This window comes from Amblyomma maculatum, chromosome 1 (genome assembly GCF_055883805.1).
Source record: "Amblyomma maculatum isolate TAMU_Amacu chromosome 1, ASM5588380v1, whole genome shotgun sequence".
Classification (NCBI taxonomy): Eukaryota; Metazoa; Arthropoda; class Arachnida; order Ixodida; family Ixodidae; genus Amblyomma; species Amblyomma maculatum.
Genome location: NC_139344.1, coordinates 75,767,283 through 75,791,526, shown reverse-complemented (window position 1 = coordinate 75,791,526; position 24,244 = coordinate 75,767,283). Strand labels below are relative to the sequence as shown.

At 46.0% G+C, this 24,244-nt stretch overlaps 1 protein-coding gene and 1 non-coding gene across 4 annotated transcripts in view; one reads left to right on the top strand and one right to left on the bottom strand.

The window, feature by feature from the left end:
* The window catches only part of LOC146202836 (uncharacterized), an 88,177-nt gene that overhangs the window by 13,322 nt on the left and 50,611 nt on the right, over positions 1-24,244 (bottom strand). For 2 of the 3 annotated variants that reach the window (XM_084588368.1, XM_084588370.1), the window contains 4 exons: positions 16,447-16,557; positions 6,347-6,382; positions 6,182-6,262; positions 5,060-5,170 (listed from right to left, as the gene is read on the bottom strand). In XM_084588368.1, coding sequence (XP_084444494.1) covers positions 5,060-5,170; positions 6,182-6,262; positions 6,347-6,382; positions 16,447-16,557 — 339 coding nt within the window. Of the gene's footprint in view, positions 1-5,055; positions 5,171-6,181; positions 6,263-6,346; positions 6,383-16,446; positions 16,558-24,244 lie in introns of all 3 variants that reach the window. The other variant, XM_084588369.1, reaches the window with a different exon arrangement.
* On the top strand, positions 3,588-3,660 carry TRNAS-AGA (transfer RNA serine (anticodon AGA)). The gene has a single exon. It is a non-coding gene; the product is annotated as a tRNA-Ser (tRNA).

The window sequence follows — 24,244 nt, the reverse complement described above, 5'->3', positions numbered from 1 at the left end:
AGGTGGAAGCCATGACATTTTCTTTTCTTGGGCTCCAAGATTACCCCGGAAGGGGACTGCAGCCAAGAAATTAGGAGACGCCTGGTTTTGGAAAAGAGAGCCATGGTTAGCCTTGATCGTCTAGTAAAGAGCAGAGACATCAGACTGCCAACCAAGATCCGTATAATTCGTGCTTTGGTCTTTCCAGTTGTGATGTATGAATGCGAGAGTTGGACTGTGAAGAAGGCTGACCGCTGAAGATTTGACGCGTTTGAATTGTGGTGCTGGTGGAGACTCTTGAGAGTTCCTTAGACTACCAGAAGATCAAATCAGTCGATATTGTCGACCATAAACCCTGACTGCTCACTGGAGGGTCAAGTTCTAAAGTTAAAGCTTAGCTACTTTGGTCATCTGATGAGAGGAGACGAGTCGCTGGAGAAAGCTTTGATGTTGGGAAAGGTTGAGGGTTACCGGAGAAGGGGTAGGCAGCAAACGCGATGGTTAGATGGCATCCTCGAGGCGTTGCAGATGAAGTTATGTGATGTTAGGAAGATAGTGAGAGACGGGAAAGCGTGGAGTGATATGGTCCATAGGGTCACGAAGAATCGGATACGACTGAACAACTGAACTGTACTCGATACATGAATCACCAGAGTAGTCACCAATGACCGCTAAAACGATTTATAGTTTTCTCACCTGGTTTGGTTACGGTTTCAACCGCCGAGCAATGACTGTTGCTTTCCTTTGTCATTCTGATACACTCTAACACTAAAAGCAACCTATCTCAAGAACAGGAACAACAATAAGTTCCCCGCCGGGGTGGTGCAGTGGTAAGACGCCCGACTACTGTGCCGGAGTTCCCGGGTTTGAACCCGACCACGGCGGCTGCGTTTCGATGGAGGCGAAACCGAAGTGGCGTCCGTGTGCTGTGCAATGTCAGCGCATGTTAAAGATCCCCAGGTGGTCGAAATTACTCCATAGCCCTCCACTACGGATCCCTTTTCTCTCTTTCCACTTTCACTCCCACCTCCCTCCCTTTCCTTACAGCGAGGTTCAGGTGTCCACAGAGCAAGTGTGACAGATACTGTGTCTTTCCTTTCCTGTGAACCAATAAAAACAAAATTAAGAAGCTGTGATTACACTGGAGTTTTCTTTGTGCCTTGCGCAACCCATATAGAACTTTGACGTCATAGTAGGATGCTGCGAATATTCTACGTTCCGCATAGGAATCTTGCATGCTTGTTATCCGATTCATATTCACATTTGAAAAACTGATATTTGGAATTTTCAAATATTTGAAAACTACAAAATACAACAAAAATTTTCGAATTCACTGCAGTTTCATCACACTGGGTGCTTCACTGCAATGCTTGATCACATGAACTGTGAATTGTATTTTAATTTTATTTGCAAATACCATGTGAATTCTGAAATGAACAAGACAAACAATGTTTGTTACTTTTGATTTCCCCCCTTCTTTTTTGCATTTATCACATAACTGATATTCAATTTGATGTTCGAAGACAATTTTCCCTTCATATTCGTATTCGATTTGTATTTGAAAAATTCAATCTTCAAACACCCCTACATCTAACTATCACTCGGCTATTGAAACTAATACCAAAGCTAGAGAGGAAAAATTTATTTATAAAGGATTCAGTAGTCATACATGAATACCATGTGATGATCCATATACAGTAAAGCCTTGGGTTTCAATAACAAAACGAAAACATGATATACCAGAATATGGTGTCCACACTCCTCTTTAAAGCAACAATTACTCCCTAGAAAATAATATAAAATTTCCCTCACGGTGTTTCTCACCTTTTAAGTTGCATTCCGAGGTGCTTTAGAGCCAAAACTGCGCTTTTAAATGTTTTTTTCGGATGACTTGTTGATGCGCAGTACAGTTTACAGCTCAGAAATACACCCCATGTGTGGACATTTCCTTATTCGTGCGTGCTACGTGTAAACTGACAAATGTTCAGCTTGTCTGAGCCCCCCATGGACTTGTATTTGATAATATTTAGGTCGTTAAAATTTGATGTGAGCCTTTGCAGCTTCAATCCCCGTTCAAACTGTAGCAGCATCACCTACACCTTTATGACTGAGGCCATGTTGTCAACACTGCTTATTTCCCTCCATTTTTAGAAATCCTCTAGTGAGAACTTCCTTTGACCTTCGGCTTTTTTTTCACCTGAATTGAAAAACTGTACAAGCGATTCATTCTCACAGTGCCGTTCCATGGACTTTCCATCTATTCATCATTGGAGCAGTTGCCATAAGACATTTCTATCGGCAACCTACATAAACAACGCTTCGAGCTCAAGTGACCCAGGTTTTTCCCTTCAGGTATACGATTTTCAACACCCAGTTAATAAAGGCAATTAACACAGTACTTATTCATATCGGAGCCACACTGGGACAAGAAAAAGACACTTGGAGATTTTGGGCATTAAGGCACAATGTCAACATTTGTGGCAAGTGCACTGCAGCATTCTCTCTTTGTCCGTAACAATGAAAATTGAAGGGCTGTTTGCCCATGCCTCATTTACACATTTAGCAAGTTAAGCTGAATCACAAATGATCATATTTCAAAAAAAAAAAAAAAAAAAAAAAAAGAACGCAAAAAATAAAAGTGACTTTTTTGTCTCTCAAGCAGACAATTGAAGAGAAAATACGGGGCTACGAGTCCAAGACAAACATTGAGATTTTTTTTTTTTTTTTTTGATACGTTTCGTTATTGGTAATGACAAGAATTAGTCTGATGATAATTTTAGGGATAATGAATATTAAATGCAAAGTGGAAGGAAAAACAACGTGCCGATGGTGGGAGCCGAGCCCATGACCTCCAATATCGCGTCCAGTGCTCTTCCAACTGAGCTACATCGACGGCTGTCCAACCTTCCGCTTTCTTGGGTATTTATGTTGACTGCAACCGAAACCTGTAAGCATTCACCAGCGCTACCCTCATCCCTAACGGCGGATGTAGAACATCCGTTTGTACCGCTAGCGTCACATTGCCAGTTATCATTAGGGAGGGTGGCAGCTGTGCGAGAACCTTTTTATGCTACCTTTTTGACCTCAAGACTGCCAGAACAGAGACCCTCGCAAGCTATTAAGCAGACAATTGAAGGGGAAAAAGAGCAGTGGACGAGATAATCGGAGGTCGTGGGTTCGACTTTCACCATCGGCACGATGTTCTTCCTTCCACTTTGCATTTATTATTCTTTATCCCTAAAATCATCATCAGACTAAATCTTATCAATACCAACAACAAAACATAAAAAAAAAAAAAATGTTCGCCTTGGACTCGTAGACTGCTGGCTCCTTTAAATTCCATAATAACAAGCCCCTCATTTCTTCTTCAATTGTCTGCTTAATAGCTTGCGAGGGTCTCGGTTCTGGCAGTCTTGAGGTCGGAAAGGTAGCATTAGAGGGTTCTCGCACAGCTGCCACCCTCCCTAATGATTACGTGCTATGTCACGCTAGCGGTACAAACGGATGTTCCACATCCGCCGTTAGGGATGAGGGTAGCGCTGGTGAATGCTTACAGGTTTCAGTTACAGTCAACATAAATACCCAAGAAAGCGGAAGGTTGGACAGCCGTCGATGTAGCTCAGTTGGAAGAGCACTGGACGAGATATTCGGAGGTCGTGGGTTCGACTCCCACCACCGGCGCGTTGCTTTTCCTTCTGCTTTGCATTTAATATTCTTTATCCCTAAAACCATCATCAGACTATTTCTTGTCAATACCAGCAATGAAACAAAAAAAAAGCCCAACGTTTGCCTTAGACTCGTAGACTGTTGGCTCCTTTAAATTTTTTTGTCTCTCGGCTCTCACCATTTACTGTTTTCGTACTGCAGCCACTGACCATCATTAGCCCATAAACAATGGGCGTGAGTGGTAATTTCAAAACGCTTCTGCACCGTTCTTGAAACGTACTAAACAACCTGACCTGAAGCTAGAAAACTAGTTTAATTTTCTCATTAGTTTGTCTTTTCCAAGCGGTAATTATTTTTGAACCATTGAGGAAAAAAGCTAAGCATATCTATACTCCGCTGAGAATGACACGTGCTATGGAACATGGCAAAGCTTGTCATTCAGCTGCGTTGACGGTTAATTTTGTCTATAATCTAGGCAGCAGGACAATTCTTTCAGACAACAGACTTGCAATTGTGCAACATTAGGTACGGTTGCAGAAGCCTTGAGGCACAAACTTAACTTTGATATTAGATGAATATAACAGAAGCCAAAAATTACTAGTTATATGAAAAGCAATGCACCTTCATCAATGCTGTAGGGAAATAAAATTTGAAAACATAAGCAAAAAAAAAAGGATGGCCAATTTAGCATGGTGAGGCCAAGCACTAACTAGGTGAATTAGCACTTTGCTTTTCACTTCAGCATACAGTCATAAGCTACCACATTATGTGGAAGACCACCCGACATCATATGAAACTCTGCTTTAACAAAGCCGCACGAATGTGCCTGCATGGCTTAGGGGTAGAGTGTCTGACTTGGAAGCCAAAGGTACTAGAGAGTTCGATTCCCTTCTCATATGTGCTGCCCAAGCTGGCAGCTCCAGTCAATTCGGCCATGACAAGCAGTCTCACGATGTCATACAAACAGCCGATCGACCAGTGCCGGACCATGTCACCTGCCAACTAGTACTACCACCTGCCAGAGGCATGCTCGTGAAGAAGAACGGACAAACCAAATAGGCAAAATTTGGAAGTGGCAGTCCTAGTTAAAAAAAAAAAAAAAAAAAAGAGCAAGCTGCTGGTGGAAGTTCAATTAAAATATTTTTGACTGCCATGTGAAATCTGTACCACTCTGCCAACTGTGCTAACCATAACGGTACCGTATCCCTGTTTTCTTCTGAACTTCTCAGAATGTGCACACCTCAGCCTTAAGGGCAGTAACTGCTCTTGACAGTAGACACTTATGTGGTAAGGTTGAGTTAAAATGTCTACATCTACAGACCCAATCCCTAACCTATGTCATCAGAAGCCACGCTGAAGGTGGCTTCTGATGACATCCCCCCCCTTCCCCCCCACATCCAATAAAAGTACTTGCCTCTCTCTGCGAGATTCGAGTAGTAGAACTACTCCCTGTTATGATGATGTCCGACATGTCAATGTCCATTCTTGTCCGATCAACCGGATATAATGCTGCACCATTCCTTGCCTAAGCAAACGGTTGAAGAAATGAAGAGAATACAAAATGCAAATTAATATCTTTGTATGGGCTAGTCAGTTAATCATCGTGGAGTACTATTAGGCAGCATGAAAAGAACAGGAATGACAATGAAGAAACGACAGGATAGGCACTAAACTACCAACTGAATGTTTTATTAAAAACAGGTGCATTTTATATATACTAGAGCATCATACGGCCAGCTATCAGAAATAACACCCGACTGCTAACCCAGCACCACTCTTTCATTTATCGCTATGCCAACATAAATGTGAGGCCAGCTAAAATAATCAGCAGAGGAGCCATGTGTACCACTCAATATGTGGACGAAATGACAAACCAAGGATTAAAAGCAGATCGTGTCAATATGTAATAGCAAAAGTGGAACTAACTTGTTTAGCAAAAGCAGAGCAAGAAAAAAGAAAAAAAAAATCAACAAAAATAAGAACAAAAACAAGTCGCAAGTCGAAAATGCACGAACCAAGTGCGGTCACCCGATCTGCTTTTAATGAATGGTTCAGTCATTTCGTCTGCATTTTGAGTGGCCGCACTTTGCGTCTGTGGTTTTAACGTGGCGCTGGTCTCTTTGCTGGTTGGCTATATTTCCAGAGCCTGCTTTCGTTAAGAGAAGTTAACTCAGCTTTGGCCATGATGCACTGATATGATCTGCTTTTAATCAACGTTTGATCATTTCATCTGCATTTCAAGTGGCCATAGTTGGGTCCTCCACTAGTCTTTTTTTCTGGCCTCCTGTTTACACTGGCACTACGATAAAGGAATGAATGCTTGGCCAACAATCACATGCTGTTTCTGACACATTGCCATGTGATGCCTTGCTGTTTATGAAATGTGCCAATTTTCAATAAAACATTCAGTGCCTGTCCTGTCATCTATGCTGTCCCTGTTTCTTGTACTGCCAAATATTTTACAAAGAATTGGAAACTATTTTCCCATCTGCCGTTTAGTAAACCCCATTATCTGAGAACAGAAGAGAAGCTATACCGAGTTTGTGGCATCCCCAGTTGCCCTCGCATCAAGAGCATCTTGACGGTCTTGGTTTTCCAGCATTTCGTACAGGTATCTCTGCAAAAAACAGTCCAAATGCAAATAATCCTTGTTTTTTCACACACTAACTGTGTGTGAAGAAATGTTGACTGAAGAACTTACAATGCATGCGCTGACATCAAAATAGACAAATATGAGCTGGTATTGAGTCAAGGAAATAAAACAAAAAAAAAAGGAGTTTAAATATAAAATGTTAAAGATGAAAAATTCTCATATTAAAAACAAAATGAGGACCACATCAAGCAAAACTCACCATGAAATTCAAGCCTAAAAGAAAATGCACATATGTGCAAGCATAGACAACTGTGCACACCCTATCTTTTGAATTTAGTATTCATGGAAACAATGCAGTGTTGCTTCTGGAAATGCAGTAGGTTACAACATAAATGCCACACACTGCACAAAAAATTAGTTTCTAGATTGTCATTTAAAAATTCTAAGATTTCTCGACACTTTATTCGATTTTTCAGGTAAAAAAACAAACTACTACAAGGCCACTTAAAATTAAGGGACTTGTACACAATTGAATACCCTGTAACTCCCTAGTTCTTCCACACGTGTGCTCTAGCTACTGCCAATGCTCTTCTTTTCAGGCAAATTCAGCATCCTTCGTCTTTCAATTTTTACGTCTAGTAATGGCAGCAAAATTATAGTTTGCGAAATAGTGAGTTAAGTAAGATTTTTCCACTTGTAACAATATCTAACAATATCTAATTATCTTTTTTTATGAATTTCTTGCGTTAGTTTCTTTTTCTGAACACAAAGTGATTCCATAATCCCTACCACATTGATTTCACAGATCCTGATATGTTACAGCTTCTACCTAACTTGACACTTTATCAATTTTGTATAAGCTCGTAAATATTACCATAAAAAAACCCGCATATAATACAAGGTTTTCCCAATTTTATCACGTCAGATTTCTGTTTTGTAGATATGTTATGGGGTGGGATGACACTCAGGAGGCACAAGCAGTCACTGGCATACCCCCGGCTCCATCGCCCTTCTCTTCTGCACGCTCTCTCTTCCACACGCTAGCGCCGCACCCTCACACTGCGCTTCATCTTCTTCATGCGCTGCGCTCTTCCCCTGCGTGTAACATTTTTCCACCGAGAAGGGGGGGGGACTAAAGTGCCTGACCACGCACATATAGGCGGAAACACAGTCTCCACATCTTTCGATACTCACAACGTCGCCGCAGTTGATAGATTCACTTGGAAAACAACTCCGGAAATAGCTCTCGTCTTGATCTTGACAACCCAGTGACTGTTGAGGATCGGGATAACTGCGTGTGCCGGGCGCATAATGTTTGGAAACATGTTGGAAACAAATGTGGAAACATGTTTTGAAAAAATGCGGTGCACACCGTGTGGACGACGCTCGGGCAGGTCTTACAGACGGTATGTCACAAGGCCAAGATGAGCAACGACATGGTAAGAGCCGTGGTATTGGGGTAAAAGCTTTGCGGCACGGACTATTGTGTGGATGGTGCGACGAACGAGGATTAAGGCGACGAGTCGGAAGGAGAGAATTGGTGGAGCCGCTTCACTGGCGGTTTTTGCATGCGCATGAGCTTTGACAAAGTTGCGCTGCGCATCGAGACGGGCGGTCCGAAGTTGTTTGGCGGAGTCAGATGCCACGACATTAGGACGCAGCAGACCCAATTCAATTTTGAGAGGAATGGAGGGTGTCTGGCCATAAAAGAACTGAAAATGGGGACACATGCATTGTTTCCTGCATCGCAGTGTTGATGAAAAAAGCTGCTGGAGGGACAAAGCGGTCCCAGTTGGTTTGGGATAGAGCTGTGTAGGAGGCTAGTATATCCGTTAGGCTGTGATTGAAGCACTGTACGAGACCATTGCACTGCGGATGGTTGACAGACATTATAGAGTGCTGAATGTCAAAAGAGCGGAGAGCTCGCTCAAATTCATGTGACATGAAGCAGCTGCCACGGTCCGTTACGAGGCGGTGGGGTGCTCCATGGCAGAGAGCAAGATGATGTTCCACAAACAAGACAGCATGGGTAGACGATGTATCTGGGACGGGCAATGCTTTCACCCACTTGAAGAAATGGTCAATTGCAACGAGGACATGTCTGTTTCCAGTGCACATTTTCGGAAACGGGCATAAATGATCTAGCACAACTAATCTGAAAGGCGAACTCGGGGGGCAGAAAAGGCTGTAGGGTTACTTTGGGCGCCTTCATAGACGGCTTCTCGTACTGGCATGTCTGGCACGATGCCACGTGAATCTTGACATCTCGATACATATTAGTTTTATTTATTTATTGGATACCTGCACCGCCCATAGGGCATTACAACAGGGGAGCTAGAAACATAACTATGACTTTGCATGTCATTTCAATGCATGGTAAAAAGCATTGTTCATCGGTATATACACAGTGCTTATGGCAAACTGTTCTATTCTCGGACAGTTCTAACGAAAAAAGAGTAACGCAAGACGTCACCCCTACAAGAAAATTCTCTGATCTTCAAATTGTTCCAAAATCGCTCCAATATGTGAGCGTAGGTTTCTCTGTGACCGAGGTGACTTCCCATGAGCGTCGTGTAAGCCGCACAACACCGGCGTTCGCAATGCTCTAGGAACCGCCGGCTACCAAACAAGAGGTCGGCCCCAGAACTAGTTCACATGGTACAAGAGGCCATCCTCCACTCGGTAGACCCGGCACAGCTTTCAGTTACTTCGCTCTGTACTGAAACTGAGGGAGTGCATTACGGACGTGATGGTTGCATCCTGGACTTGTGCAGTCCACAAGACGGTCAAGGGAATCATGGAGCAAGGAGGGCGAGAAAGAAAATCGAAGTCTTGGGGAGCAGCGCCGCGCCAATGCACGATGGTGAAACCGTACTCCTGAAGTTGCAGGGATGAGCGTGCAACCTTCTGCATTCAGCAAAGTCAAAGCACGATAGTGCTTTACGATAGTGAAGTGGCGCCCGTATAGGTACTGCCGGAACTTCTTGACGGCCCAGACAATGATGAGACATTCTAGTTCTGAAGAGTGGAGGTGGCGTTCAACATCCGAAAGTTGGTGGCTGGCATAAGCCAGAACCCTCTGGACACCAGACTCGTCTTCTAGTAGAAATTCCCTGGACCACCTTGGCTAGCGTCCATATGTAAAATAGTTGGGGCAGATTTGTCGTAATGGGCCAAAGTAGGAGGCTGAAGGAGGGCACTCTTGATGTCCTGAAAAGCACGCTGTTGGGTTGTTGTTCAATTCCAAGCATCATTCTTCTTGGGTAGGGCAGTCAAAGGTATGCTTCGCTTGGCAAAGTTGACGGAAATAGGAAGCGAACCAAAGAAAAGTTTTGAGTACTTTGGGAGAGGTTGGGGCTTCGTAAGCCATGAGCACTCGCAGCTTTTCAGGGTCGAGATGAATGCTATGCTGGTTCACGACATGATCCAAGTACTTAACTTGCGCAAAACCGAAGAAACAGTTTTTTTCGATTTCAAGCGAAGCCCAGCAGAGGTATGGGCTTAGAGGACAAGTTTCAGGCATCTCTGGTGTTGCTCAAACGTGGTTGTGTAGACGATAACACCATCCATGTAAACCAATGCCATAGTCCATTTCATATGGCCCAGTACGCGGTCCATCAGGTGCTGGAAGGTGGCCGGAGCATTCGGGAGGCCGAATGGCAAGTGGTTGAACTGGCAAAGGCCGTCGGGAGTCACAAATGCTGTTTTTTCAGCGTTGTCGGGGTGAAGAGGCACTTGCCAGTATCCTGAGAGCAGATCTAGGGTGGAGAAGTAGCGTGACCTCTTCAAGTGGTCCAGCACATCATCGAGCCGAGGCAGTAGGTGCCCACTGAGATGAGTAATAGCTTTAAGTTTACAATAGTGATTGCAGAACAACACAGAACCACATTGTCTCATCTTTTTTCCACACCAGGACGACAGGAGAGGACCGGGGACTGCACAAAGGGAAGATGACGCCCTGGTCCAGCATACCGGCCACATGCTGCTGGATGACCTACTGTTCGGCCGGGGCTACACGACGAGGTTCATGGTGAATGGGCTCATGGTCTTTAGTGTCGATGCCATGTTGAGCTTATGTGTGCATCCAAATTCGTTGGCATAGACATCAAGACATGCACGGTGTTCCTGCAGCAAGGCCACTCCATGACGGTGAGGTTGCGGCCAAAATTGAAAGACGCTCACAGAAGTGCTGTCTGTATTGTGGGATGTTGAGCAGGAGCCTCAGGCTGGAGAGATATGACCAGCAGGTCAGGAGTCAGAACCGATGCTGTACCCGGTGGTGATCCGTAAGTTAACACGAGAAGTTCATGGCTTAAATTTAGTAGAAACACATGGGTCTGTAGTTTGATCCCAGAGAACAGGCTTTGAGGTAAGGTCATCTCACGAGTTGGAGCCGAACACCGGATGGGTTCGAAAACCACGTCCGCTGTATCCATGCTGTCCAGCCGACCACGCACCCAAGCTGCTGCAGCCGAGGGCAGAATGTCAAAAGCCATAGTCATCACGGATAGAGTAGGCACTGAACTTGGCGGCAGGACTTCGAGGCGAGGTCGCATAGGCTAACTGAGGCACGCCCCGCTGTCGACACCACAGACTGGCACAGGCCCATGCTGAAGTGGGAAACCCAGCTGTGAGAGAAAAGGAACCGCGACACAAATAGGATGAGTGACTTTCATGTACACCCAATGCACCTTACGTCCTCCTTAATGTTGTCTTTTTTTTTTATTGTTATGCAAGCTTGCCATAAGGCATATTATAAAAACCCATGTAAATTATTTTCCATAAGGAACCTGAGAAGGCTCCTGCTCTTATTGTTGTCGGTGAGCCATTTGGAGAAGTCCTCTTCCCTTGTTGCAGTTAGTCCCACTTCCTGCAGAATCTTTATCCTTGATGCCCTTGTCCCTGCACAAGTCCACAGCAGGTGGCAACATCCACTTCTGCAGCTGGTATGGAACACTTTGGGCATGTGGTGGGTCCGATGTCTTCTTCAGATTCCCATCAGCATGTTACCGACGGGGTAAAGGCCGCCCCAGCTCTTATCCTTCTAAGGGAAACCTCCTCCGATTTCGTTATGAGGGAGGAAAAAGTATGCGGGGGGATGAGAGCACATGCACTTTTCTTTAAAGAGGATGCTAAGATGAAAATAGCGGAGCGGGCATCAAAAGGGAGCCCGGTGGCAGGTGCATTAGTGTTTGGAGCTTGGTGTGTGAGGTGGTGAACTTTTTTTTGCTCAGCGTTCTGAGCATTGTCTTGTGTCGTTTATCTGGATACGTATCTTTGTTCTTTTATTGAGTGCGTGGATTTCCTGGGTTACATATAGTGTCTTCGTCACTTTCTTCAGTTGTTTTAAAGGGCCACTGTCCAAGGAAGGCCCTTTTAAGCAAAGGAGCCCAGTGTTTCGATCAGGTACCGAAGATAGTCTGTGCAAAATGCTACAGTGACACGCGCGCCGCAAAGCATCGAAAATACAATTCAAAGCTCTCTCATGCTCTTCTCCGGGAAGCCAGCTTCCCCATTTCCTGCGCTGGCCCGACGAGCCACAGTAATGACGTACGTACCGCGAACGACGTCCATTGGTCCGTCTCGCTGACTGACGGGAGAAGGATGGGTGTCTACCTCTCGCGGCGCGCTTTTCCCTCGTCACGACCAGACTGAATCCAGCGGCGCGCGCTCCCTTGACCGTTTTTCTTTTTTTTTCGCGCTCGCGGAGAGCCACGCCCCACCTCCCGCCAAACGCGGAGGAGGAAGGGGAATTTGTATTGCGGAGGCTAGACGACCTCGGGCAGGAGAGTGAAAAACCTTTGCGAGGGAACGGAAGGAGAGAGGCATGACAGAATCGGGTGATTGTGGTGGCTGTAACTGCGTTATTAGTTACTCTTTTCAAAAACATTTTGCGGCCTTGCGTTCTAGGGGCGAAGTCTCACAGTCACCGGGGAAGAAAATATTTTCGACCGGAGGGTGGACAGTGGGCCTTTAAGGCGGCTAAGGAGTCTGTATAGATGTGGGCTTCTGTTATGGAATCTATTTTATTTATGGCCTCCACAGCATCGTGGATTGCAGATAGTTCCATCACAAGCGGGTCAGGGTATTCTGATACATATTCATTATGTACTTTTAGTTCACTGTGTGTTGGGCTAGTAGCTGCTGTTCTACCGCCATTTGCTGTAATTGATGCGTCCGTATATGCAATGCAGGTACCTGGAAGTACATCAACCAGAGGTCGAGATGCCAGGTTTTCTTTACGATGAAGCCCAGCAGACACCAAAGCGGCTGTCAATATTTTGGACCAAGTCGCTGGTTGCCCATACCGCTCGTCCTGTCCACTTCTCATCGTCGTCCTGTTTGTGTCACGGTTCCTTTTCTCTCACAAATATATCAAAACAACTGGTCCAAAACTTCCCCCTGGGAAACCCAGCTAAGCCGGCGTCCCCATGGTGTTGGTGTGTCGCAAAATTATGACCACCGGCCAAATAAGACAGTCCCCCACCAAAAACTCTGTGGAGAAAGTCCTGCCAAGTGCACGCACATTTATAATGACACGCCCAATCTGATCCATTTGGGCACCATTAAAAGCTAGGAGCCAGGTTCGTGAGGCTGGCAGAGCGAGGTGGGGCGCATGGGCAACCAGCGACTTGTCCAAAACATTGACAGCCGCATCGGTGTCTACTAAAGCTCTCACATGCTGGCCAAGTAGGACAACATTAAGGACAATGTAAGGAGCATTGGATGTACATGGAAGTGAAGAAAGGAGTGGATGCAGAGACTTCAGGAGGGTGGGGAGCTGGTTCGGCGGTTGCGTCGCAATCTGCTCACGGTGAGCGCCAGTTATTTCCTCATCAACTCAGCCTTGATGATGTTGATCCATCTGCAGATGGGCGTGCTCAATACTGAGAGTGGTCTTGGAATCGTGTCGCTGAGCGCTATTTCTTTCTCGTTTGTGTTGTGCTTTTTGCTGGCGTCCTTCACCAGCGTAGCCAGCATCAATGTCACCATCAGAACTTACACTATGCTCTGCCCGCTGTAGGTCATTGCCGTGTATCCACACAGGATGACCGCGCTGCCCCCGTTGTTCGTGCTTAGCTTCAGAATTGAATCCCCAGAGTTCCTCCAAATTGTTTGCCAATGTGGGAGGGCCAGCAAAATTCCTTGTGTAAGGTCCCCGCTGGCTGCAGCGGAAGCAGGTTACGCTAAGGTCGCTACAAACACGTCGGGCAGAGGCCGCAGATCGAAGAGCCCGCACCGGTATGTGGTGCCTGGCAGATGGTGGCGACCGCCGCCTGGCCAGCAAAATCATCTCCCCCTCAATGGCAAGTGCCATGGCAGCGCAGACGGAATCAGAACACCCAAACCGGACTGCACCTCAAGATCCTCGATGGCATCTACAAAATCTTCGGTGGTGGTCAGGGCCAGGACGTTCTGAGGTGCCCCTGAAAGCGACTGCAGAGCCATCCGCTCAACGACTGCGGCGAGGTCCTAGTATGTCCCCTCGTGCTCTTGACGGCGGGCCCGCAGGCGGTGGTACTGCACCGGCGAGGAGGCCCGCCAGCAAAGAGTAAGAGCCTAACTGGTCGGGTGGCACGTTCTGCAGGAGTTCGGTCGTGCCACCTCTCAGTTTTGAGATGAGCATCCTGGTCTTCGTTTTCTCCTCCTAGCCTCTTGTTGCCATAATGCTGTCTAGCTGGATGCGGTAAGCATCCCACGATACAGTTCTGGCGTATGTAGGTTGATCTACATGCCCCAATGAATACTGCAGCGAGGACATACCCACGCCAAGTGCATGATTGGCAGCTGTGACCGCAGGCCCAGCAGGGTCAAAGACAGCAGCAGCGGTGACATCCAAAGGCAACAGACCTACGTGTTCAGGCCCGTCGCCGTAGTGTGCTGACGTACGTTGCACTGAGGAGCATCCACCTCCGCAGCCTAGCCAGCCAATCGGGCCTCCCATGTGTAAATCAAGGAGGCACTCAGCACTGGTGTCTAGCTATGTGGAAGGACCGAGCCCTTCCGAACACCTAGGCCTAGGCGTTTGGAGGGGCTCGTTCTTCGGCGTCATCGGCCAGTGGTAGACTCCTGTCGTCCGCCACGTCAGGAACCTGGCTCTGGGAGCGGGTGTGTGGCATCACCCCACTGCTGCCACCAAAATGTTATGGGGCAGGATGACACTCAGGAGGCACACGCAGTCACTGGCCCACCCTCGGCTCCATCATCCTTCTCTCCTGCATGCCCTCTCTTCCACGTGGTAGCGCCTCACCCTCGCACTGCACTTCGTCTTCTTCACGCGCTGTGCTCTTCACCAGCATACGCCGTAACATATGCAGATTCAGATAATTCTTGGCTTAAATTTGCAGTTTCAATCCCACTATTATTCAGCGCTACCAGCAACAGGCTTCCAGTGAGAGGCGGTGCTATCTAGAGGTGGATCAGGTAGACTCTTGCGACGTACGCACGGCCAGAAACAGGCCGAGCGCACCTCGCACGATGTCGGGACTACGAACGCAGTACTCAGCATTTCCCACGGGTCTGTCATGGACCTCTCTAGGAATGTTGATCATGCCCAATGCAGGCAAACTACAGTAACGCACCTGAGAACAGCATTTGAGTTCTCAGTTGCATTTCATTTGTGTATTTTTGTCAGTTCCTTTGCTGCATTTTTCAGCACATCACCCAACACCCACCAGTGGTTGAGTTAGGGCTCCAAATATTTCAGGTGGACTATTTTTGGAATTTTAGTCTGGTGAGTGGTGCTCTGTAATTGGTTCTTCATGATCAAGTGACCTATATGATTGCCAACAATCCCAACAATGAGAGCAAAGCACTTCATGACACTTGAAAATATTGTCGGCGACGCCTAGTTTTATACTAAAATGAAGAGGCAACCATATTTCAAGTGTTCATTCTATAAAATTAATGTGATGCAAACAGGTTCAGCAGTTTTTGAGGAACATTCAATGATTTGAACTTCACGATAATTTCAACATTTTTTGTGATCCCTTGAAGGCAAAATTAACAAAATTTCACTTTACATCTTGACAAGGCAATTTTCACGTGAAGTGGAGTATGTATGCAAGAAATCTTCTTCGGGAAGTCCTCATTGCCTTTATTTTCTTCACACAGAAAAAATGTTCAAGGAATCCAGTATGCAAATATAGCTACCCACTCCCACCTAACCTCTACCAAAAGCTAACCGCAAATGTGCCCCTCAATCATGACAATTTTGACCACCTGAGGTTCCTTAATGTGCACAGAGTACATCGGTATCCTGCATTTCACCTCCATTTAAAAGCGGTAAATACAGATAAGCAGACCTCCCACAGAATGCTACAGTTTCTATAGAGGCAATCTTTTTTGCAGACATACTTCATACCCTACTTCAGGTTCTTATTTTGTGCACACTAAGATGTTGTTGTTGTATTATTTTTTTTTGCTGCATAAGTGACTCAGGCTATCATGCGCAATCACATGATATGAATAACTTATCCACTGACCAACATGGCAACATATCCCACTAAGTGCTTGAAAAAAAAAAACAACAACAACAGGGGTGGTTTTTATTGCTACCAAAATGAGTTTGAACCAGGTGAAGTCCACCCAGAGAGAGGAAGAATTATGCTACATTTACACTATGTCACATAATGTGCTGAACAACTGTGCTGTACATGCACACTTCTTAGCTTTCTGCTGTTGTGTGTCAACATTTGCCATAAGTGACACTGACCCCTGGGCCCTCCCCTTTCCTGCTTTGTACCATGCTTTGTCTTCCAGAGGCTATCTCAAGTACTGAAGCATGCAAGTTTGAAAATGTGTTCCCCACATCCTTAGCAGGCACTGCAATGATATATACGTCAAAGGCATAGCAGAAACATGCCTCGGAAATTTTCCCCGGTTAGAGGATTAGTTAATGCGGAATATCTCAAAGTACTTTGACAGCACTGCAGTTTAATAAAAAATAAGGCTTATCAAAGCTCTAGTTAGCAACTACAGTTCTCAAGTAAGTGCACTGAGTGTGCAAATAAGGTACTGCTCGCTTCACATGCTGACAGCAAGGTTGTACACTCAACTTGAATGCTTCCTAAAACCATTAAATGCTTTATTTGTATGCTCCAGTAGGCCTGCTTGACTCCCATGTAGGCAACAATATTTATGTACTCATGCCTAACAGAATAAATTTAAAAATAATTTCAAGATTACCAAGTTGAAAAAAAGGATACATGAACTTTGTGACATGAAATCTTGCCACGGTCATCAAGTCCAAGCAAGATCTTGTGACGGAAGAAGAGGCTATTGATGCTTGCAATGCATCGTTCAAGCATGTGCAGCAACTGAAAAACATAAAAGAATCATTTCTAGGCATCCAAAAAAATGCAAGTTTAAGACAAAAGTCTTAATTTAATGCACACGTCTGCTGCACATGATGACAACATTTCACAATAAATAAAGTGCAAGCATCAGTTCCTAGAAGGGAACGATATTCAATAAAGGACATTCAATCAATCAATAAAGTGTAATGGTTCTGGCCAACTATAACAAGAACGATGCAATAAAAATTCAATTTGCATAATGAACTGATTAGACACACCTCACCTTGCATGAAAAGTCACAGGAACCATAAAGAGCAAAACAGCACCAAACCAAACAAAGAATGTGAATATAAAAAAATATAAAATCTTACAGTATCCAGGGGCTATAGAATGAGAAGAGATTTTATTTCAAAGTGACAGAACACTGACCAAAATACATTAGAACATTGTGGAAATGAGAAGGTCTTGCCTCATATAGTACAAACTGACCACAACAATATCCAAGAAATCAGGATATATCATTTTAATCTGGCAATGAAAATCAGATAAAACAAGCAACACTACACTCTTGCACTGAAACGCTGCCTATCATTACAGTACCCCACATGAATATCACTGGTATCTCTTGTGCATACACTGCTCTTTTTCCTTTAATGAGAGGTAGTTATGTTTAATTGTATTCCTCGATTTCATCAGTGTGCCCTTCAGAAAAAAGCAGCACTGAATTTGCATCAATAATTACACACTTTCGTCAATAGATGGTGCCAAACCAAACTGTTTTGAATTTGTTTGGATGAAGTGATGACCGCAGTGCACCAAAACATTCGTCAAAGACGTGCACCTACATATGCCTCAACAGCCTCGAATGAGAAAACTGAAATAGACGCTATTCTATACTAAAAATGGTTAATTACTGTTTGGCGAGTGAGAATTACCTTAGTTTTCGGTACAGCATTTTTGTAAATGAAAAACGCCATCGCACTCATAGGTCACGGTCTCCAGCATTACACTACATAAAAAAGGGCGTGTGCACCGATTAAAAAATGCTCAGCAAAAATTTTCTATAGCCTTTCTATCAAAACCATTGTGGAGTCATCCACTTTAGACAGCAAGCTTGCCGCTGGCTTGACAAAAATTGGTCACCTAAAGCACAGTGCTTTGTCCTTTTAATGTGATAGCATTAAATGTCATGTTGTGCAGAAGATCCAGCTTTGTTGGCATTGGTGGGAGCAAAAAATCACAGGTGTGGCTCTGGAAGGTGGTAGTCTGCAGGTGACATTGCTGCGTACCGATTGGTTGGCAGGCTGTGCGATGTTATGAGACCATATGGCAGGAGCTGCCAACTTGGGCTTCTGTTTTGAGATAGATGGGTGACATGGAAATTAAACCTTCAGTATCCTTTGCCAATGAGCAAGGCACGCTACTCTTTGGCCACAAAGGCATGTTTGTATCGGTTACTTAAAGTGGGGCTTTATAGACACAGTAAAATCTGGTTAAAACGTACCCACTTTAACAGTAGTTTCATTTTAAAAGTAATAAAGTCAAGTCCTCGAACCAGCGTCCATTGAACACAATGCATATTGTATCCGCATAAACCATACCAGCTTATCACGCCTGTATCAGTTAGCACGTACCATTTTTACTTTTCGTTGCACAATTCACGACGGCAGTACCGCCTCACAAACGACTGACTAGCGATGTGACAAATCTCCATAAATGCAACCGATGTGACGGTAAGCTACATGGCCAATGACAAATCGGAGCCAAAATTAACCGAATACAGTTGCGATGATGATAATAATACAACTAGTGCCACCTTTGGAGTTTTCTCCGCAGCAGCAATAACTACCCTTGGCCACCACGGCCGACTAGATTGGCGCGATCAGCGGGAGCGCCAATCCAGGCCGTAAACTAACTGTGGCCTCCGAGCTGCCGGAGCTGGTCACGGAGTCGCATCCACCTACCTCTCCCCCAGCGGGCGCTATTTAAGACCAGTCCAAGCGACCGCCTGTTGCACCTCTCAGTAAGTCAGGTCTTGGTTCATTTTTTCCGCACGTGCAACAGGTGGCCTTGAGCGGAGTGCATCGCAAGTTCTCCATCTGCATCACGCCGAAGCTTAGACAAAAGCACAGAGTGCTCAGCAAAAATGACAAATTAGAGACTGTCCGTGCCATCTAGAGAGGGGCGAAGAAATCTGTGTTGGCATGCGCTAACTACTGTGTGTGGCATTTGGAATGCCAGGGAAAAGCTGCTTAGCAGAGCTGCCATAACTGCGAAGAGAAGTCATGTACGAGGCTCAACATTTCCAGATGTGAAGGAAGCGCTGGTGCGATTGCTGAAAACACCTCGGTCGAAAAACCTGCCAGTTAACGGACCTCTCCTCGTTGAGAAAGCCCTGGTTTTTGCCTCGCAGCTCAACCATGCAGACTTTGTGTGTAGCAATGGCTGGCTAGCCAGATTCAAAGTGAGGCACAGCATTGAAGACCAAAGTTGGAGAAGGCGCCACGGCTAACATTGAAGGCGCAGAAGATTGGAGAAATGGCCAGCTAGGACATATTTTGAAAGACTATGCGCCTGATGATATATTTAACCTTGATGAGTCTGCACTTTTTTCCAAGCTGCTGCCGAATGGAACGCTTGCGTTCAAGGGAGAGCAGTGCACCGGCGGCAAGCATGCGAAGGATTGCATTTCAGTTGCTTTCGCATGTAATATATCTGGAAGCGAGAAACTGCCACTTCTTGTCACTGACAAGTCAGCCAAGCTAAGGTGCTTTTCAAAAGCACTCCACTGTCATCAGAAGACTATAAACAACACAAAGGCTTGGATGAGTGGAAAGCTCTTTGAAGACTAGAAGAGTGGAAAGTTGGGCTTGTTGGTTTACAATCATGTTGGGAACAGTGCTAACACAGGACGGAACGAGAACACAAAGAACACAACACAGGAGCTGACTAGCAATTGGCATTTATTTCAGAAATATAGATATATAGTCAAACCTGGACATATCGAACTCGAAGGAGATTGCGAAATAGTTCGATATATCGATAATTCGATATGCAAAAATCGGCTTGAGACTGCACTTGCGATCGTGAAAAATGACACTGTATTTGTCGCGCAATCAACCCATTCGCATAATGAACCCCCCCCCCCCCCCCCCCCCCTTTTCCCTCGAGAATTAAAAAAAAAAAAAAAAAGAAACTTTGGTGGCGCGTCCCTCCGTTTCGATCGTCGCATCCACAGCTCATTTATCGGCAGCGCGCCAAGATGCTACGCAGAGATAATGTCACAGCGTGTTTATCTTTTGACTATACTTTTGATAGATTCTGCGGTGGCAGGGAGCGAACTTGGAAGAGTGGCCGTGTTGGCTGCCTGGCTCGATTTATCACGCCACGCTTGGGGCGGGCGTAGTCCACTATAGTTGCCGTTTGCGTCATGATCGCAGCTGACCGCGTACCTTCATTAATTAATAGATGTAAGAATGGAAGACTCTCGCAAAAAAAAAAACGACACGAGACGCACATCGCACGTCAGCCGCCGCGCGCAGAGAGTTCACAACACACACTGGAAAAAGTGTCTGCCACGGGCTGAGCTGGCTTGCCTGCGTATACGTAGTATGTGCTGCTGTGAACGCAGACCAAGAAAGGGGGGAAGGGGAGAGATAAAGCTCGGCAGAAGAGTGGGCACACCCTTGCGCTTCGCTCTATCACATTTTCCCCCTTTTCTAAACACCATGGCGGCATTGGTTCCCTCTCGTTTCTTCACGCACATGGCTTGCAAACGTCACGTGCTGGAGCACGGCAGTGATCACCGCAGATGTGTGCGCTTTTAGGGAAAGGGCACGGCACTGCCGCCTAACTCTGCCCTCTCATTCCTTCCGCGCGTGGCTTGAAAACGTCATGCAGCAAAGGGCTGAGGGTGATGCGACCGTCTTTGGGGAAGGCACACTGTCCAATGCGTGGTGCAGAGTTTGATATACCGAACGACCGGTGAAATTGAGTTCGATATACGACGCAGCTTTCCTATACGTTTACATGGAATTTTCAAAGGGATATTCAGCGAGTTCGATATAACCAAAATTCTAATTATTCGGGTTTGGCTGTATGTTGTTATGCTTAAAGCCTTCGTGAAAAACAAAACGTCGGGAACACAGTGTCAACAGTTAGTCGTCTTTGGCTCAGCGCAAGCCACTTCCTCCTCCTTCTTCCCTAGCGCAACTTCATCTTCTTTGCAGCCCGTTACATTTCCCCGTGCACAGCCAAAGCTCACAAGGAGAGTCACGAAGTCTTACGAGGGTGGCAAGGCTTCAAGCGTGCAGCGTGTGATAGTTCAGTTTTTTTAAAATGACTGGCTGTCGCAGTGAGGAGTGCAACCTCGTAGGTCACATCGCTGATGCAGTTAATGATCACGTAAGGTTCATTGTAGTGAGCCAACAATTTCTGGTTAAGGGCCACGCCTTCATAGCGGTCGCCAAATCCAGACAGCATTGCCCGGAGTGTACGTAACGTGCCAACGGTGTTTATCGCAGTGTTCCTTGGAGCGGTCTTGCAAAGCAATGATCCACAGGCGCTCCAGTCGCCGAGCTTCTTCTGCGAGACACAGGGTTTAAGCGATGCAGGGTTCAACGCTTAGGAAGAACGGCAATATGGTGTCCAGGGTGTAGCGTGGTGGTCGGGCGTACAGAAGAAAGAAAGGGCTATAACCCGTAGTCTCATGAGTGGCTGTATTGAAGACATATGTGACAAAAGGCAGCATGGTGTCCCAGTTCTTGTGATCCGCAGCCATGTACTCTGAAATCATATTTGTCAACGTCCGGTTTATGCACTCTGTCAAGCCATTTGTTTGTGGGTGATAAGGTGTGGAGTGATGAAAATTCGTTGCACATAGACTCAGGAGCTCCTCGACAACATCCACCGTGAACTGACGGCCCCAGTCACTTATCAGAACCCGCGATGGTCCATGGTGTAAGATAACTGAGCGAAGCAGAAATTGCGAAACTTGATGGGCTGTAGCTGATGGGCTGTAGCTGATGGGATAGTTGCCGTTTCGCAGAACAGAGTAAGAAAACCGGCACAAACGACAATCCAGCGGTTGCTAAAGCAAGACTTTGGAAATGAACCTAGCATATCGATGCCGACTTGCTCAAAGAGCACGCTGGGAGGTGGCACAGGGTGCAACAGCCCAGTGGGAGCAACATTAAGAGGTTTGTGGTGCTGACATTGCGTGCAACTGGTCACATATCTGTCAATGGTCGATCGCATCTTCGGCCAATAAAAGCGTTCTTGTGCGCGGCAGAACGTCCAAGCCCATCCGAGATAACCAGACATAAGATCGCCGTGCAGTACGCGCAAAACAGACGAACAGAGGTTTTGGGGAACTACAAGTAGTAAACGTGGCCCCACTGAAGAATAGTTCTTTTTCCACAGGACACCATCGCGTATACAAAAACGGCTGGCACCTCGACGGGTCTGCAAGGCATTATAGAGTCGTGAGGCTCGGATCTTTTTGCTGTTCCGATCCAAACACTTGAAGGTCTGGAAATTCTGCAACCACAACTGAACTGTAGTCGTCAAAGTTGTCGGCATCGCACTCGGTGGTGGCTAGAGGAAGATGCAATAGACAGTCTGCATCGACATGGCGTTGGCCGCTCTTACACACCACCTTGAAGGTATACTCTTGGAGGCGAAGAGCCCATCGCGCGAGACGACCATTGGGATCCTGAAGGTTGACAAGCCAGCAGAAAGAGTGATGGTCGGTTACAATGCTAAATGGGCGACCGTGTAAGTATGACCGAAACCACTGGATGCTGAATACAACACTGCTAGACATTCCTGCTCAGTAACACTAGTTCCGCTTGGACTTGCATAAACTACGGCTGGCGTATGCAATAACATGTTCTTGCTAGCCCCAATGCCAACACCACTCGCATCCATGTGAACTTCTGCTGGCGCTGCAGAAGCAAAGTGCCGTAGAATAGGGTGCGATGTCAACAGAAACTTGAGCTGACGAAAGGAGGTTTCACATTCGGAGGTCCATACGAAAGAAGAGTCTTTGTGTAACAGACTCGTCAGCGGGGCGGCAATGTCAACAAAGCGATGTACAAAACGACGAAAATAAGAACATAACCACAAGAAGCTGCGAAGCTCTTTAACAGTCTCGGGTGTCTTAAACAATTCGACAGCCTCCGTTTTCTGGGAATCAGGTCGCACCTCGTGTTCGTCAACAAGATGTCTGAGCACCGCTGCCTGCCGCTCGCCAAACCGTCACTTCTTGGAATTTAGAATAAAGCCGGCCTGACGCAAACTGTCCAGAACAACAGCTAGGCATTCGTTGTGTTCCCTGAAAGTCTTCCCAAAAATAACTATGTCATCTCGGTAACACATACAAATGTCCCACTTTAAACCACGAAGCACCGTGTCCATAAACCTTTCAAAAGTTGCGGGCACGTTGCAAAGCCTGAAGGGCATAACATTGAATTCAAAAAGTCAGTCTGGCGTGACAAATGTCGTTTTTTCCTTATCATCAGGGTGCACAGAAATCTGCCAATATCCGGATCTTTAATCGACGCAACAAAAGTAGGAGGCGGCAGAAAAGCAATCTATGGCGTCATCTATGCAAGGAAGGGAATACAAGTCTTTCTTGGTGATGGCGTTTAGACGCCCATACTCCACGCAGAACCGCCACGTGCCGTCCTTGTGCACCAGAATTACAGGAGCCACCCAGGAACTGCAAGACTCCTGAATGACCCCCTTGTGTAGCTTTTCTTCGACTTGTTCATTGATGATCTTGTGCTCGGATGCTGATATTCTACAAGGTTTCTGGCGGGGCGGGCAGGAAGATCCTGTGTCAATCATGTGATGAATGCGAGAATCTGGAATAGAAGCCGGTCCAGAGTGCTGGTCGAAATCAAAAACAGATGTGTATTGCAGTAGGAGGTCAACCAGGGCTTGGCGTTCAATACTACTGAGACTTGCATTGACCATCGAGCAATTGTCGGTTCTAGTGACGAAGGCGGAAGAGGTTCGGTTGAAGCGACTCCGACCGATGCCACAGCGGAGGGCATGTCATGTCCACAGGAGGCAAGCTTCAATCCAGCTCGCAGAACAGCGGGCTCAGGAGAGGAATTGATCATCCACAACCATGCACGACCATTCACCAATGGAATCAAACAATGCGGCGCAAGTACATTCCTCTTAAAACACGCCGAATAAATAGGCTGTATTAGAGCTTCAAAGTTGTCATCATTATAAGGCGATGAGTGCACTGGGACGCACACTGCAGTCCACGATGGTACGACTATGTCTTTGGAGACGCTAAATAGTTTCCGCATCGCACGAACTTTCCAAGAGATTAGACTTAAGTGTCTGCTCGAAATAAACTGCCCCACTTCCACAGTCAACGGTAGCGCCACACATTTTCAAAAAGCCCAAGCCTAAAATCACATCATGGGTGGAACGGGCAACAACAATAATATCTGCTTGAAAAACTGATCCGCCCAGTTCCACTTCTACACTACACACTCCCAGAGGTGGTAACAATTCACCGCTACTCTACAGAATGTTGACTTAGGGGCACACTGAAACATCACATTGCGCCCTAACAATTGTTTAAAAACAAATTTTTAAACAAAAGTTGAAATTTTTTTACTCTTGTTTTTCTCTTGTTTGTTTTCACCCGGTCACCCAGTTGTTACTCTCGTTCACCTTTTTGCTG